This window comes from Sminthopsis crassicaudata, chromosome 2 (genome assembly GCF_048593235.1).
Source record: "Sminthopsis crassicaudata isolate SCR6 chromosome 2, ASM4859323v1, whole genome shotgun sequence".
In the NCBI taxonomy this organism is placed as follows: domain Eukaryota; kingdom Metazoa; phylum Chordata; class Mammalia; order Dasyuromorphia; family Dasyuridae; genus Sminthopsis; species Sminthopsis crassicaudata.
This window is the reverse complement of record NC_133618.1, coordinates 148,098,395-148,115,068: the sequence shown is the minus strand read 5'-3', so window position 1 is coordinate 148,115,068 and position 16,674 is coordinate 148,098,395. Positions and strand designations below refer to the sequence as shown.

The 16,674-nt window shown below is 38.8% G+C and overlaps 1 protein-coding gene across 1 annotated transcript in view; it reads right to left on the bottom strand.

The window, feature by feature from the left end:
* Positions 1-5,633, bottom strand: part of ASTL (astacin like metalloendopeptidase) — a 37,728-nt gene extending 32,095 nt beyond the window's left edge. The window contains exons 1-3 of the mRNA XM_074284726.1: positions 5,500-5,633; positions 2,917-3,027; positions 209-267 (exon numbers count right to left, since the gene is read on the bottom strand). Of these exons, the coding sequence (XP_074140827.1) occupies positions 209-267; positions 2,917-3,027; positions 5,500-5,557 (228 nt within the window). The 5' untranslated portion in view covers positions 5,558-5,633. The remainder of the gene's footprint in view (positions 1-208; positions 268-2,916; positions 3,028-5,499) is intronic.
* Between the last annotated feature and the right edge of the window lie 11,041 nt (positions 5,634-16,674).

The following is a 16,674-nucleotide window of genomic DNA, read 5'->3' as shown; positions in this document are numbered from 1 at the left end:
TGCAATGGTTGCCAGGGCCAATATCACAATTATATAATTAATAAAAATTTAGAATTTCTAATTTGGGACTCAAATCTTTATATATATATCTTAATATCTACAGAAGTTTGTGTGTGTGTGTGTGTGTGTGTGTGTGTGTTGTGTGTGTACAATGATTAAATGAGATGGTTTTTTAAAAAATTATAGTTATTTCTCTTCTGTTTACTACCTTAATGATGTCACCTTCGACAAGGAAGCTACTCTCTGGGGATTCTTCAGGGATGAGTCCTGTAAAGAAAGAGATTTGAGATAAATTTTATCTACCCAAGAAGCCCCGTTTCTCCCCTGAATAAGAACAGGGCCAAAAAGAGTTTCAGGTCTTAGTTTCATGTGCCAGAATAATTTAAAATAAACATCTACCTTTTTCCCCATGCACTAGGAGCAGGTGGGGAGAGCGGAATTTTTCCCACTATTTCCACAACTAAATTGAGAAAGAAAGAAAAAGTTTTGATGCAGACTTACAGGATTCATCTACAATCTAGCCTCTTAAACTATGGTTTCATGACCCTATATTGGGTCTGTAACTAAATCTGGGGCTTGTGAAATTATGACATCAGCAAATGTTTGATTTGTATACCTATTTTATATACGTATACATCCAGAGTCACGTAAAAATTTCTTGGATAAAAAGGGGTCTTGAATGAAAAAGTTTAAGAAGTACTGCTCTACAGGAACCTGGGAAGAAATTAAACTAGTCTGCTTCCTTTTAGTCATCCTTCAGTGTTCCTGGAAGTCCTCACAGAGATCTGACCCAGGAGACTGGTACAGGTTTTGTGTCATCTATGGTCCTCAGACACCTGCCCTGTATCCACTCTTGCCCTTTTCCCTGCATTAGATCCCAACCAAGGTCTATGTACCTTGGATTCTCTCCAGAGCCCCGGGGCAAGAGCTTTTCTCGACTATTCCTTTTTATTTGGTTCCAGCACAGTACTGACACTAAGTTCTAAGGTCCCAATTCAAGCTGTGATCACCTTCCTCCTGATTCATATTCTTCCTGCCACAACCATGAAGTACCAACAGGCAGAAAAGTCCTACGATAGATTCTCTCTTCAATCCCTTCCACAACAGATAGGGTGAGCAGCTACCAGATCCAGAAGCCATTCCGGAAGCCCTGCCCTCCTAGATATTTCGGGGAGAGGGGGGGAAATCAGTCTACCTTGCTCTGCTTAGGCTGGAAGTCTCTTTCCCCCCTTGTTCTCCCTATCCCTGTGGCTTCCTCCTCCTGTTTCTCTTGTGCTTTTCTCCAAAAGTACCTGCCTGTTTGTTAGTTTCATACACAATGTATCCTTAAAGAAAGGCAAGAAAATGATCCCCTGGATTGGTATAAATAACTGGAAACTAGGCCATGGGTGTAATAGACAGCTAGAAAAGAGTCTGTGAGAGGGGCCAAATCTGATACTTAGTAACTTAGGATCACAAGTAAATTACTTAGGCTTTCCAAGCTGTGGTTTTACATTTATACAATCTACTTCACAGATGGGCCGGGTCTCATGGCTACTAAACATGAGGCCAGATTATGTTTACATAGTATTTCAAACACCTTACCAAATAGTCAGATTTGAACTCTCCATTTCCAGCACTCTGTCCCCTGCGCAGCCCAACTGTCCATGTAAGGCTAGAGTGTTCAGGTAATAAAGTTTTCTAAGAGTTTTATTTCTATCATGTCGCCACAAATCCTTAATGAGATAAAATCTATAAAACTCTTTGACAACCATAAAAGTACTGTGTAAATGTCAGCAATTAGTGTGATTTAAAGAAGTACAGACTTTCCCTGCTTTCTTAGGCTAGGTCAGGGAAGTCAGAGCTACCAGCTCAGAGGAGTCTGGTAGAGAATAAGGAGTTCTCTTGGAGAGGAGGTTCTGGGACTAGAAGCAGGGGAGTGTATCGAGGGAGAGCAAACACTTCTTTGTACATGCACTAATGCCCTGATTCAATCCTCAACACCTAATACTTGGATTGCTGTGATAGACACCTAATTGAAGAGTCAACTATTTTCCTTAGATCTAAGAAATCAACTCAGAAATATAGGAATCAGATGATTTCCCTCATCTGAAAACAAAATTAAAAAAAAAAAAAAAAGGATTCCTAAGGGGGAGGTTGGAAGAAAGTAGGCTACAGAGATAGAGATGAGACCACATTTTGCCTTAAGAGTTGTGGCTCCTAATCACAAATCTAGGCTGGTCTCAGAGAGGGACCTGAGCACATTTGCCCAGACTGCCTCCTCGTAACCAATATAAAGTTTCTGCCACTCATTTGGTACTAATCACATACTACCATGTTATTCATTATCTTACCACATGCCAGTGTCTTATTTCCTTAACAAAAAGGGACTTTCCTCCTTGAGATTCAGGCCCCCATCTTATAAATCTAGATATAGTGTGGTTTCTTGAATTCAGGAGCCTCAAGTACAACAAACTCTAATAATAGCTGTTCAATCTTGGGAAAGCTATTCCACTCCTCTGGACCTTAGTTTTCTCATTTGTAAAATGGGGAAAATAATGTTATCCATTTATACTATGCACTTCACCATTATTGAAGATCAATCAGATGAGATCATTTTTGTATATTTCTTTAAAAAGTAATATAACAATTATATACAAAATATATAATAGCTATGAATAATATGATATATATAAGAGCTATTTAAAACATAACAGTTATATATATATATATATATATATACATATATATATATATATATAATAGTCTCTGTGTGTATGTGTAAGCTGTTATTACCACTGCCTCCTTTCTCTCTCCCTTCTGTCCATTCCCACATTGACTATAATAGGTATTCCATCAGTTGCTAAATCATCCATTTGAGACATTTCAAAGATTCTAAATACTTTCTGCAAGTCAAATATAATAAAGTGATCTCACCTTGGTTAATAGCAGGGATATCCCCATCCCAAGTGGACTGGGTCCCTTCAGGGGTGACATGGGTCATGAAACTGGTAACATTATCATCTGGGGGCTTTGTAGGATCCAAACCTAAGTGAGAAAGATGACTGAATTCAATATTTCAATTTCTTTAAGTGCTTTTCTCACTATCACTTTGTATAATAAATATAAGTTTCATCTAAAATTTATAGATGAGTACCAAGGCACAAGGAAGTTACATGATTTGCCCTTGTTCACACAGCCAATAAATAGAAAAACTGGATTTCAGGCCTTCAGGCAGCAAAAGTAGCATTGTTTTCCCCACTTTGACCTGAGCATATTTATTCTAGTTCATCCAAGTACTTCCCTCAGTATGGCAGACCAGAGGGACATCAAATTCTAGCATGTCTAACCTTTTTTTTTTTCTTTTTCCATAAATCACACTTTGCAAAGTCACTTTTCCTAGGAGAAATTCTTTTTTTCAGATGCTGTCTCACACCTCAACTGCAAAGCTTCCAAGAAGGTTGCTCAACCTGTCAGACCAAACAGCCCCTCAGCCATGATTCTAATCCAATAGAGGCTTCCCCTAAATCCAGACAGGGAAAAAGGATAAGAGCCCAGGTTGAAGTACATAAGATGCCTCCAAAAAAAAAAAAAAAAAAAAACTAGCAATACCTTAGTCCTTTTCACTTTGTGAAAACAGCAGCACTGTTTCCCCTCATAGGCAGTAGGGGAAAATAAGGTAATCTTTCCAAACTCAGCATCATTACCCACACAGCCCAATACATGGTGCTATATAAACACTAAATCAAGACATCAAGATAGTATGGTGTAATTGAAAGAGGGCATTTATAGTCAGAGAGTATAGATCTGATTCCTGACTATTTCTTACTACTATGTGACTTTGGTCTAATCACTTAGCCTCTAGGACAAGTTCCTTCAGCTCTCTGTCTCAGTTTCCTCATTTGTAAAATAAGAGGGTTGGGATGGCCAAGATGATCCCTTGGGTCCCTTTTGACTCTAAATCACAAGGTACAATAGATGATCACAAAATGGTGTTATTATATATCTATATTTAGAGCTGGAAAGGATGGATACAGACCTCTGAAGGCAGGAATGATTTTGGTTTTGGGGGGTAGGGGTATTTGCCTAGCTTTGTACCTCTAGAATCTAGCATAGTGCCTTATCCTTAGTATGCAATTAATAAATGTTTATTGATTGATACCCAGTGGCTCAAAGAGGTTGATTCTCCAAGGTCATACTGGCACTAATTGACAAAAGGAGCACTAAGAGGCAAATCAAACTCCAGTCCTCTCTCTCAAAAGCCAGTGCTCTTTCCACTAACCCACATTGCCTCATAAGATGGGATGGCTCCACACTGTTGTTTAGAGACAAGAACTGGAAAAGGTCAAAGATTTCTCTTAAAAGCATTAAGCCAATACATGAAGAACAAACAAGGCTGTCAAACCCTACTGTTCCTCTCAAAACCAGTGCCAGGATTCATTTTCAGACTTTACTCCTTTCAAGGTATTTCAATGAAGAAGCCACATAGACAGAGGAACTGGGACAAGGTAGAGTCAGGGTAAGAAAAGAGATATATGAATAACTTATTATTATGAATAGAAAAGGTAAAACGTCTCTTCAGACTGGGCTCATTTGGTAGGAAGAAGGGAAGACAGACAGGAAGAAGCCTTCAGGAGATGTGGTACTCAAACATACTTCTATGGAGAATAGCAAGGTGGTGCCATAGTGCACAGAGCACTGGAACTGAAGTAAGAAAGACTCCTCTTTCAATTCAAAAATCCAGCTTCAGACCCTTCCTAGCTGTGTGACCCTGGACAAGTCACTTACCCCTATTTGCCTGAGTTTCCTCATCTGTAAAATGAAGAAAAGAATAGCAAATTCCTCTACTATCTTTGCCAAGAAAATCTCAAGTAGGGTTATGAAAAGTCAAACATGCTGGAAAAGTGACTAACCAACATTAAGGACAAAGACTACTACATTTGGGGTCACAATTGAGCAGTTGAAGTGAATTACAGGTCATCTAATCAAACCCTTGCATATTACAGAGGAGGAAACTGAGGCCCAGAGAGAGAGTGACTTGCCCAAAGTTACACAGGGTATCAGTCTCAGAGGCAGAATTCGAACTTGGGTTCTCTGAATTTAAATCCAGTATGCTTTCCACTGTCCCATGCTAAAAGATCTGAAATCACCATCTACCTGTGTGACCCAATAATATCATAACCTCTCCTGACCTCAGTTTCCTCCCATAAAATGGTTTGGGGATGGGAAGTGCAATTAGATGTCTCTAAAATTTGTAGATCTGTATCCTATAACCCCATGAATTCCCCCCTCTGTTTCTCTCTCTCTCTCCTTCCTTTCTCTTGGGGCTTGAGGAGCTAAGCCCAGATTTCCTGGAATGGCCCCCAGCTGGGGAAGAACTTACTCCAGATACCATTAACATCAATTAGGATTCCTCCCAGTCCCCTTCCCAACACCCACAGTTCCAGTTCCAGGAACCAGAAAATAAGAAGTGAAGCCTGGAAAGAATCAGTCAGCTTCCCGGTTGCTCAGTCCTTTTACCTCCTACAATCGTGAGCAGACCCAGCACCAAGGGCCAGAGATCCAAGGCTCTCCTCATGGCCAGACCCCTGGGGACACTGACTGTGTCAGGGGCTCAATTCCCTCTTCCAGAAGCCCACAGGCCCAAAACCAGAAAGATCCACCCAATTTAAAAAACCAACCAACCAGTTACTCCACCTTAAATCCCAAAATGCTTGGGGCTCCTCACCTGAATCCCCTCTCCAATTTAGTTGGTTAACCTCTTGGAAGCCTCTCTGGCCACTATGATTGGCTGTACTTTTGAATTAGATCTCTGGGACCTATTTTGTCTATGCCTAAGGGAGCATATTGAGAGTACAGACCACAGAACCCTTCACAGTAACACATTCTATTTCAAGTCTATAAGTCAGAAAACCTGGATTTGAATCTAGCCTCTGTTCCCCCCCCCTTTTTAAATAACTCTTGTAAGCTTCTCCTTAAGAGTAGACAAAGGGCTAGGCCTAAAATCAGGAAAACCTGAATTCTAATCAGCCTCAGACACTTACTAGCTGTGTGACCCTGGATAAGTCACTTAAACTGTGTTTGCCTCAGTTTCCTGTAAAATAAGCTGAAGGAAATGGCAAACCACTCTAGTATCTTTCCCAAGAAAACCCCAAAAGGGAGTCACAAGGAGTCAAACAAAACTGAAATGACTGAATAATGACAAAGCTTCCCCTCTCTGGGTCCCAATTCCTCATCAAAAGAGGCAACTGGTTAAACTTAAAAAAGGTTCTTTTTTTTAATTTTTATTTTATTTTTATGCCAACTTTTTTTATACTTTATCTATTTTTAATAATAGCTTTTTATTTTCAAAATATATGCAAAGAGAGTTTTCAACATTCACCCTTGAAAAACCTTGTGTCCCAAATTTTTCTCCTTACCTTCCCCCCATTCCCGTCCCCCAGACAGCAAGTAATCCAGTATAAGTAAAACATATGCAAGAGCAAGGTTCTTAACCTGCAATTAGGGGGAAAATCACATCCTTCATTTCACTAACCCCTAACTGAAATTTAGCTTTGTATTCAATATAAATATAGACAACAATGCACAATAACATTAGCAGCACATATGACTTTATCACTAAGAGATGTCACGGATATTTTTACATCACATTATAGTTGCTGAAGATATGGAAATATCATTTATGTTCATCACTACTTTGAAATTTCTCTAGTTAATATACTTGCTGCTAGACACATTGCTATATTGTAAATATATTTTTAAATATTTTATAACTATTTCAGTATAATTGGTTCCCTTTTTAATTATTTTTATTTTATTTTATGCATTTAAAAACATTATTTTGTTAAGGATATAGACTTCACCATACTTACTGTTCAAAGAGTTCATGATACAAGAAGGATTAAGAATCCCTGGATCAAAGTAACCCTAACATTCCTCCTCCTAAGAAATCCTAAAATCTATTCCCAGTGGGTTATTTCCCTTAACTGCACTGTACCCTTTCTATACCAATTCTGTATTCTGTTTTCTAGTTATTTCTAGTATTACTATTTATACCTATTACAACTAATATAACTATTTCTATTTGCTAGGCAACTCAGAAGACATTATCAAATGTCTTGCCGTGTGCCTCAGTTTCCTTCTGTGGACATGAGAGTGACAGAGGGGCAACAGAGGCACAATAGAATTCTCTGGAAATGCTCTCTCCCCTCCTTGGCACCCCAAAAGCAGCAAAGAGATTCCCATCAAGCCACCAGGGGGCAGGGAAACATCACAAGAAAGGAGGCTTGATCACGAGGCAATTTAAGCATGTCTGGGAGGAAAGATGCCCAAAAGCTATGGGAAAGATGCCTCTTTTACTCTATTGAATGACAGCTTTAAAGCTAGAAAGAACATGTTAAAGCATTTGGTCCAACCTCTTCGCTGAAGAAATAGAGTGAATCTAAGTCTTTTCACTCCAAATCCAGTATTTTTTCTACCATGCATGCTAGCTCCAACCCCCTCACCCTTCTTGCCTCTAAAAGCAGCTAGTGGTAGAGTAGTTAGAGCACTGGACCTAGAGGAAGGAAAATCTGAATGCAAATCCAGATGTGGACACTTACCGTGAGCCTCTGTCTGCCTCACTTTCCTCAATTGAAAAAATGATACTTGCTAGGTTTTTGTGAAATCAAATGAGATAATATTTGTAAATTGTCTAGTACAATGTCAGGCACTTAATAGATATTTAATAAATGCCTGGTTTTTCTTTCCTTCCCAATAAGCAGGGAACTCTTTCCTGTCTTCCAAAACCAGAAACCAAATAAGGGACCAATACTTTTGATAGGGATTTCTGCAATGGTGACAAAATCAGCGACTCAACTTGTCCTTCTCCCTCTAACTTTACTTTACCTCCTCACCATTTCCCATTCAATCTATCTAACATCCCTCCTCCACCTAAAAGAAAGAAAAGATCTCTGTAGTGAAAAGTGTTAGAACACCTGGGTTCAACTCTAACCTAAAAGTTTGCCTCCCTTCTGAATCTGTTTTCCATCTTTAAAGTGGAGAAAGTAGACATGATGCTCTTCTCCTCCCCCTTCAAGTTCTTTTTCATTTCTAACATTCTATGAGTCTGACATTCAACACTTCTCCTTCATTTGTAAAATGGAAATAAGAATATCTGGATTATCTATTTCACAGGAGAGCTATGAGAAAAATGATTCCATAATGGGTTATGGAAGTATAACATTTAATATAATGAAAAATTATTTTTAGCATTACCCACTCCCATTCACCCAAACTCTTCTGCTTGGCTTTTGAGACTCCTCCATAGTCTATCTCCATCTTATTTTTCCATGATTCCCTTTTTGTAGAGGCTAAAGTCAGGCTTTGATTACTTGTTCCTTTTGTTTGACACTATTTTCGTTTGTTCTGCTCAGTGTGTTATATTTATGTCCTCAAAATGATCTTCTACAGGGTAATTCTATAACCCACAGTTTTATGACCCAAATTTTCTAAAACCTTAAAGTTTACAAAATACTTTCCTCCTAACCACACTGATAGTAGAAAAATATTATGTCTGTTTTTCAAATAAGGAAACTGAGGTTCAGAGAGAGCTAATGAATTTGCTCAATGATAATCATGATAATATAATGAGTATCAGAGCTAAGTTTAAAACCCAGGGGCACTCTTGACACCATTATACTGTAAAGGTTCTCTTAGCTCAACCCTGAGAACAGGGACCTTCAATAAAGACTTAGAACAGTAGGCTATTAAGACTGAGAGGGCTCTAAGAGACCATCTTGTCCATCTGTTTCATTTTACAGAAGAGAAAACTGAGTAGGAGGTGAAGAAGCTAGACTCACATAGCTCTTTTGATTAAAGAGTGGAATCAGACCAAGTATAAAAGAAAGACCTAACCTCAGAAAGAAAGCACAGCAACCGCTAACCCCCAATGCCTGGCAAGTGGTTGGGCTGAGGGGGACAGTCTGGCTGAGTCATTTTTGAATTTCAAGGGAACCCTCCAGAGACAGGCTAGTTGCCAAAGCCTCTTGCCTGCCCAAGAACCTTTGGAGGGAGCTGTGATCATAAAATCATAGGGAATATACATTTAGAGCTGGAGGAAACCTGGGAGGTCATTTCATCAAACTTTCATTTTAAAAGTGAGGAAAGCAGGGCCAGGGGAGATATCACAGAAATATCACAGCATCTCAGCGTTGATGATGCCTTAGAGGCCACTTACTCCAACCCATATCTGAATAGGAATACTCTCAGCAACTCGCCCAAGAAGTCATCATCAATCTTTGCTGGGACACCGCTAGTAAGGGAGGAAACATTACCTGCTGAGGCAGGCCATTCTACTCTACAAAGTGCTCATGGTTCCAAAGTGTTTTTTTTTTTCCTTTAAATAAAGGCTAAATCTGCCATCCCATAGCCTCTGTACTTTGTTTTTCATTCTGCTCTCTTGGGCCAAGCTGGACATATCTGATCCCTCTTCCACGGGATAGCTCTTCAAATACTTTAAAATAACTTTCATGCCCTAACTTAAAATTTATTTTTTTTCCATTTCCTTTGTATAATCTTCATATGACAGTGTCTCAAGGCCTTTCACCATACTGGTCTCTCCTCTGGATGCTCTCCACTTTATCAGTGTCTTTCTGATTATTGTTGGAATTTTAGGGTTTTTTGTTTTTGGTGTGCCCATATGGCCATACTTGAACTCAGGTCCTCCTGACTCCATGATAATATTCTATCCACTGTGCCCCCACCAGTGTCCTTCTTAAATGTGATATCCAGAACTGACCCCAACATTTCAAAGAACAATGAAATCACCTCCCATATCCCTCATGCTATTCCTTTCAATGCAGGGGAAAAAAATTGTACTGGTTCTTTTTAGGTGCAATAGCATTCTGTGGAGTCTTATTGAGTCAATTCAGTAAAATTTCCCTTCAGAAACATTGCTGTCTGGATCTGTCTTCCCATTTTGTCCTTAAGAAGTGGTATTTTAGAACCAAGTGTGAAACTCAAGATTTATTCCTATTAAATTTCATCTTTTTTTGATTCAAGCCAAAGCCTTTGCTGTCAAGAGTTGTTTGGATCCTATCATCCAGATAAGTTGTGCCTCCTAGCTTTGTGACCTATGCAGATGTGAAAAGTAGGTCATCCATGCTTTCATTCAAGTCACTGATAAAAATATTAAACAGCTCTGAGCTAAGCATCAGTCCTTAGGGCACACAATTACAGACTTCCTTCTAACTGACCTCCAACTGTGGATGACTATTCTTTCAGCTTGGTCATTTGACCAGTTGTAAAGCCACCTAATCGTACCATGATCTAGCCACATTTCTCCATCTCATGCTTGAATGCCATGGGAGACTGTCAAGGGCTTCATCATTTCCCTGACCTTTTTATTGTTCAGTGATTTCAGTCATATCTGAAATGTGAGCCTCTGTGAGCCCAATTGGGGTTTTCTTGACAAAGATAGTGAAGTGGTTTGTCATTTCCTTCTTGAGCTCATTTTATAGATGAGAAAACTGAGGCATACAGGGTTAAATAATTTAGCTAGGTTTACACAGCTAGTAAGTATCTGAGGCTACATTTGAACTCAGTCCTCCTGACTCCAGAACCTGTACTCTAGCCATTGAATTTCCTACCTTTTTGTGACCTACCAATTTAAATCCTACCAAAGAAATAAATGCAAATATGAGCAAATAAATGTAAATATTATAGGCATACACTCTCCTGTTCTCAGTAGTCTTTCAGTGATCATTGACTATCATAATAGCCAGTTTTCTTCAGTACTTGGGGATATTACTCATCTGAGCCAGATAACCTGGACTTGTAGAGGATAGCTAGGTTCTTTCTTCTTTCTCCCTACTTATCTTGGATTTATATCATTTTTAATCCCATCTTTTCCAGTCTAGAATAGTTCTACCTTCTCTCCATCATAAGTGCTACTTTTGTCATCTTCCCATTTGTCTTTAGCCATAGTTAGTCAAGGGCCACTGGGGCATTGACAACAGAAAACCAGCATGAGGAAGGAAAAAGGTGAAGGTGAGGAGGAAAGATAGGAGGAAAAAGTACTTCCTCCCTAAAGCAGATAAACCTTAAGTGGTAGAGGAACAACATAGAGAGAAAGGATGCTATCCCTATTTCACTACCTATGAGCATCCAGGGTCACACTAGGGCAGATTGCCCAAAGGCCATCTAGTTTAGGAATTCAAGTCATGAAGAACATCTGGGATTATGGTGAAAGACTTAAAAATTCTGATCAATGCAACAACTAACTATAATTCCAGAAGACTGATAATGAAAAAATGTTACCTATCTTCTGACAGAAAGATGATGGACTCAGAGCAGAAGAAGACATAAATTTTTAGACTTGGCCCATACAGGAAGAGAAACTTCTGCTATGTACCAGGCACTGTACTAAACACTTCTCAAATATCAGGACTGTTTTACTTGACTTCACATATTTATTACAAGAGTTTGATTTTTTTTTCCATGTGAGGGTAAAATGTAGAAGGGAAAGAAAAAAATATTGTTAATTTTTTTAAAATCTACTTTAAAATTTATTAAAAGAAATTGTATCTTATAAATAAGTAAGTAAATATATATATATATATATATATATATATATATATATACCTGGTCTTCATTTCTCCCTTCCCTAGGTGCTAGAATTTTCATTTATGGCTCAGTGATAGGGAATGCCTCCAATCATCTCTGTGATCTGCCTCCATCTGCCAGTATTGCTTTGGAGAAGGAAAAAAAGCACAAAACTTATTTCTTGTCTTTAATATTCTACACTAGAATTAGTCAACCTGTCCTGAGAGTTAACATTCTTGTCATTAATCTTACAGGATTTTGCTATGCTTTCTTATTCAGCCTCTATTCCCTGATTTTGCTTGCATCTTCTGTAATTTTAAATTTTTAAAAAATCTTAATTGGGAGGTAACTTTTCCATATCAATCTCTTTAAACAACTGTCCCTTTCCTCTTCTTGTCTAAAGTCACACAATTAGTAAGTGAAAGAGTGAAGACTGGAAGCCCCAGAAGAGAACTAGGAAAGACTATAACCATATCAAGGACATCAGGGGAAGGAAGAACAAAGGTCAGACTAGAGGGGGTGTCCAGAGAGTCTAGGAGTATCAGTTAAGACGTCTTGGGCTAGGGTTGGTGAATCCTTTGAGGCAAGCAGTCTGGGAGTGAGTGTGGAGGTGGAGATATTTAGGGCTAAAGGGTGAGGAAGTGGATTTGAGGCTTCCTGGGTTGGGGAGGGGGAGCATTTGTACCAAGTGTGAAAGGTTACCGCTGAGTGGGAAGTGAGTGATGACTAAGTGCTGCAGACATCTATCCGATTCATCTGAGGGAGTGAATGTCCTTGTCCAGGAGCTCAGAAAACAGGGACGCATCTACAATGCCAGGGATGTAAGGAAGACATCAATTTTAAAGGAATCCAGAACAAAGAGAAGATTAAGATTGCACTATCATATTGCTTGCCTTCTCAAGGGGTGGGAGAAGGACAGGCAGGAGATAGAGAATTTGGAACTCACATTAAAAAAAAAGAATATTAAAAAATGTTTACATGTAAATCAGAAATATTTAATGAAATATTTTAATTAAAAAGAAAAAAATCATCATAAAAAAGGGAAAAGGACCCACATGTGCAAAAAAATGTTTGTAGCAGCCCTTTTTGTAGTGGCAAAGAATTAGAAACTGGGTGGATGCCCATCAGTTGGAGAACAGTTGAATAAGATATGGTATATGAATGTTATGGACTATTATTGCTCTATAAGAAACAATCAGAAAGGCCTAGAGAGACTTACATCAATTGATGCTAAGTGAAGTGAATAGAACCAAAAGAACATTATACAAAGCAACTATAAAATTATATAATGATTAACTGTGATGGACTTGGCTCTTTTCAATAATGAGGTGATTAAAGTCAATTCCAATAGGCTTGGGATAGAAAGTCATATATCAACATATCATTTTTGTGATTGTTTGCTTTCATTTTTTTCTTTCTCATTTTTCCCCTTTTTGATCTGATTTTCCTTGTAGCATATAACTGTGGAAATATGTTTAAGAGAATTGTACATGTTTAACTTCTATTGAATTACCTGCTATTTAGGAGAGAGGGATGGGAGACAGGGAGGGAAAAATTTTAGAACACAAGGTTTTGCAAAGGTGAATGTTGAAAACTATCTTTGCATGTATTTTGAAAATAAAAAGCTATTACCAAAATTTAAAAAAGAAAAGATCATAAAATCAACAATTTAGAACTAGAAGATATTATAGAAATCCTTTAGTCCAGATCCTAAACCCTGAGGAACTGAGGCCCAGAGAAGATCAGCAACTTCCCTCACCTGGGTAGCCAGTATTGGAATTTAGCTCCACTTAACTCTAAATTCAGTCTTCTATAGCATACTAAGACAACCTAGTCAAAAGAATTCAAGATATTAAAATATTCACAGGATTCCAGAATTTAAAGTACTTGAAAAACCACCTAACCCTAAACCTGATTTCTTTGTGTTTCTTGGTTTCATTTATAGCAAGAATGTAAATCTTGATATAGTTCCTTTGCTCAACTTGCCTTTGGACAAAGAGCTCATACTTGGAGCACCACCATATTCATAACTGGTCTTGATCTATATAATTTTTAATACCTGGTTATTATAGAGGAATTCATAGGAATTTGGTCCATTTTGCAATTTTCTTCATTTCAAAGTTTTTTTTAAACAATTCACTGCCTTATGTTCAAGCTTCTGGCACTAAGTGTCTCTGGTCCTGTCTTTTGCTGGAACCATATTTGAAGCCTTCCTGTAAGAGTTAATAATGCCCTGGCACAGGCTTCAAAAAAAAATCCAGTGAGCTCACAGCCATGAAACCTCAGGGTCATGTTTTGTGGATAGAAAATTTAAGTTAGAGTATAAAATAACACCAGGAGAAAAAAGGTGTTTTGTTTATTTCACACAATTTTTTCTCAATAGTATTTTATTTTTTATATATCCTCAAGAGGTGATGCCATGACATGCAAGTGAATTGGATTTAAGTGAAGGAGAGCTATGTGAGGTCACCAGCCTCACTTTCTCCTCTTGAACCATGTGGTCTAGTGGTCAGATATAATTCTGGACAACTGGAGAGATCTTTAACAGGTCTGTTCGACTGAGGCAGCCACCCATTCAGTGATTAAGGATAGGTAAGAAAGAAATGAGGCAAAAGATGACATTTTACCTAGTCAAAATAAATCAATCTGGTTGGGGGAAAAGCTCAAGTTAAAGGACAAAGTTTATTCTACTGTAAGGTCATTTAAAAGAGGCTAAATTACAAAAGAATTTAGCAAAGAACCAGGAGCAAGAAGATAAATTTATAGGAAAAAGATAGGAAGATCAGGTGCTTCATGTCACTGATATGTTCATTTTATGGCTGAGATGTAGAATTGAGGAATGGTCGTAGAGGTGGAGTTGAGGAGTATTGAGTGTAGGGGTGGGATTGCATCCCATTATTGAATTCTATGACTTAGATTGTCTCAAACTTTGTTATCATTGACCAATAGATTGTTACTGGACAGTCAGCATTGTTTGTGGAATTACAGCACTCCCAAGGCCAGATGGCCTTATGGTTAAGCCTTAGGGTTATTGCGACATCTTCCCTAGGAACTGCACTCCATCAATACCATACCACCACCTTTTCCTCAAAGCCTCTCGCTGAGATGCCTTAAAAATATTTGTTGATTGTTAAAGGAATTTCTGAGACCTACTGAAGCCAGCTGTTTCCTCTAGCCCAGGAAGAAAATAGAAGGAAACATGTAGGTGTGTGAGGGTGGGTTGGAATGGGGAGGAGGAAGATCCCTACCTAAGGACCACTCCTCCAATCAGCCGGAGGAAAGAAAGAAGCTTGTGACTGGGAACATGAAGCAGGAAGAAGTAAAAGAAAATTAACACCATGAACCTTCCCTTGTCCACCCCATTAGTTTTATCTCCCACCTCTGAATCCCTATAGTCTTTGCCACACAAATTAGTTCTTAATTAATATGATTAGTGTTCTATATTGTTTCATGTTAATAATACCGGAAGCAGTAATACTGGTAAACCCCAAGTAATATTGCCCAGCTACAGCCAAACTTCCTGGGGGAGGAGCTTCTGAAGAACAATTCATATTTATAGAGTGGAGTGCTTCTCCCCCTTCAGCCCCACTGATCCTGCCATGAGGTGGGGATTATTAACCCCATTTTACAGATGAGGAAAATGAGACTCAGAAAGATTAAGTAATTTACTCATGATTATATAGTTACTAATTCTAGCTTTATGATTTCAATCTATTTCACTCCATTGTATCTATTCATCTATTCTCTATCAGACCAGTATGACAGAGACCCGATCTTATTCATCTATATAGCTCACTCAGCACCAAACACAGAACCTTGTTCATAGGTTGCTGTTCAATCATTTAACTCATGATTGTCATGAACAACTCTTCATGACCCATATGGGGTTTTCTTGACAAAGATGCTGCTTTGAAATTTCTTTCTCTAGCTCATTTTACAGATAGGGAAACTGAGGCAAGCAGGGTTAAGTGATTTGCCCAAGGTTACACAGCTAGTAAGTGTCTAAGGTCACATTGAACTCAGGAAGATGAGTCTTTTTTATTCTAGACCTGGCACTCTATCCATCTATCTATACCAAGAAAGACAGCTAGGTGGCACAGTGAATAGAACAATGAGCCTCAGGAAGACCTGAGTTCAAATCCAGTCTCAGACACTTTACTAGCTGTATTATCTTGGGCATTTTCCTCATCTATAAAAATGAGCTGGAGAAGGGATATGGTAAACCACTCTGATATCTTTGCTTAGAAAATTCTAAATGGAATCGTAAAAGGCTAGCTGAAAAACAGCTAAACAACAAACATGCTAAGAACTATGCTAAGTGCTTTATAAATATTATTTCTTTTGTTTCTCACAACCTTGGGAAGCAGATATTGTCTCAGGGACCCACAACTCCACTGTCAAGGAGCTCCTTCCAGCTCTCTCTTTCTCCTAGTCTCAGGGATCTGGGAGAAGAAGAAGTCTCAAAACAATGTGGTATGGAAGCCTTGGGGAGTGTGGGGGATAGAGAAGAAAGGATAGAGATTTTTTTAATAGCTGTATCCAGGACTACTCCCTGAAGCAAGGCAGGGTATCTAGCCCAGGGCAGCAACTGGTCTTATGGTCTGAGTTGTTTCCGTATCCATCTGGACTCAGGCCTCCCTCTACCAATATCCATGGCATCCCCATTAGAGATGAAGTAGTTTGAGGAAGAAAAGGGCAAAATAAACCCTAGTGGAAATCAAGAACTCCCCGGCGCCTGATAGCTCAGGGACCCCCATCTTGACCCCTCTTTCTCCTAACCACAGCTTTTTGATGGGGACTAGAGGCTCCTAGAGTTCTTATAACCCACTTTGGAGAAAGGAAGTGGAGAAGATAATCATTTAAGAATCAGGCATTATCTCATTTGATAATGAAAAGATAGCTAGTGTTCTTCTATTATCTGACAAAATGATCTATCCTCTTCACTAAAAAAAATTCCAGCCATTTAGAAGGGAGCCAGGGTCTCCTGGCTCCCGGAGCTATTTCTCTGCATTCCAAACTTCTTCCTTCGCTTCAAGGGTGGGGGAGAAGAAGAGTGAGATCTGATTTAGAAACAACTTATGCCTTTATAAAGAGACAGGAAGTTTAGAACTG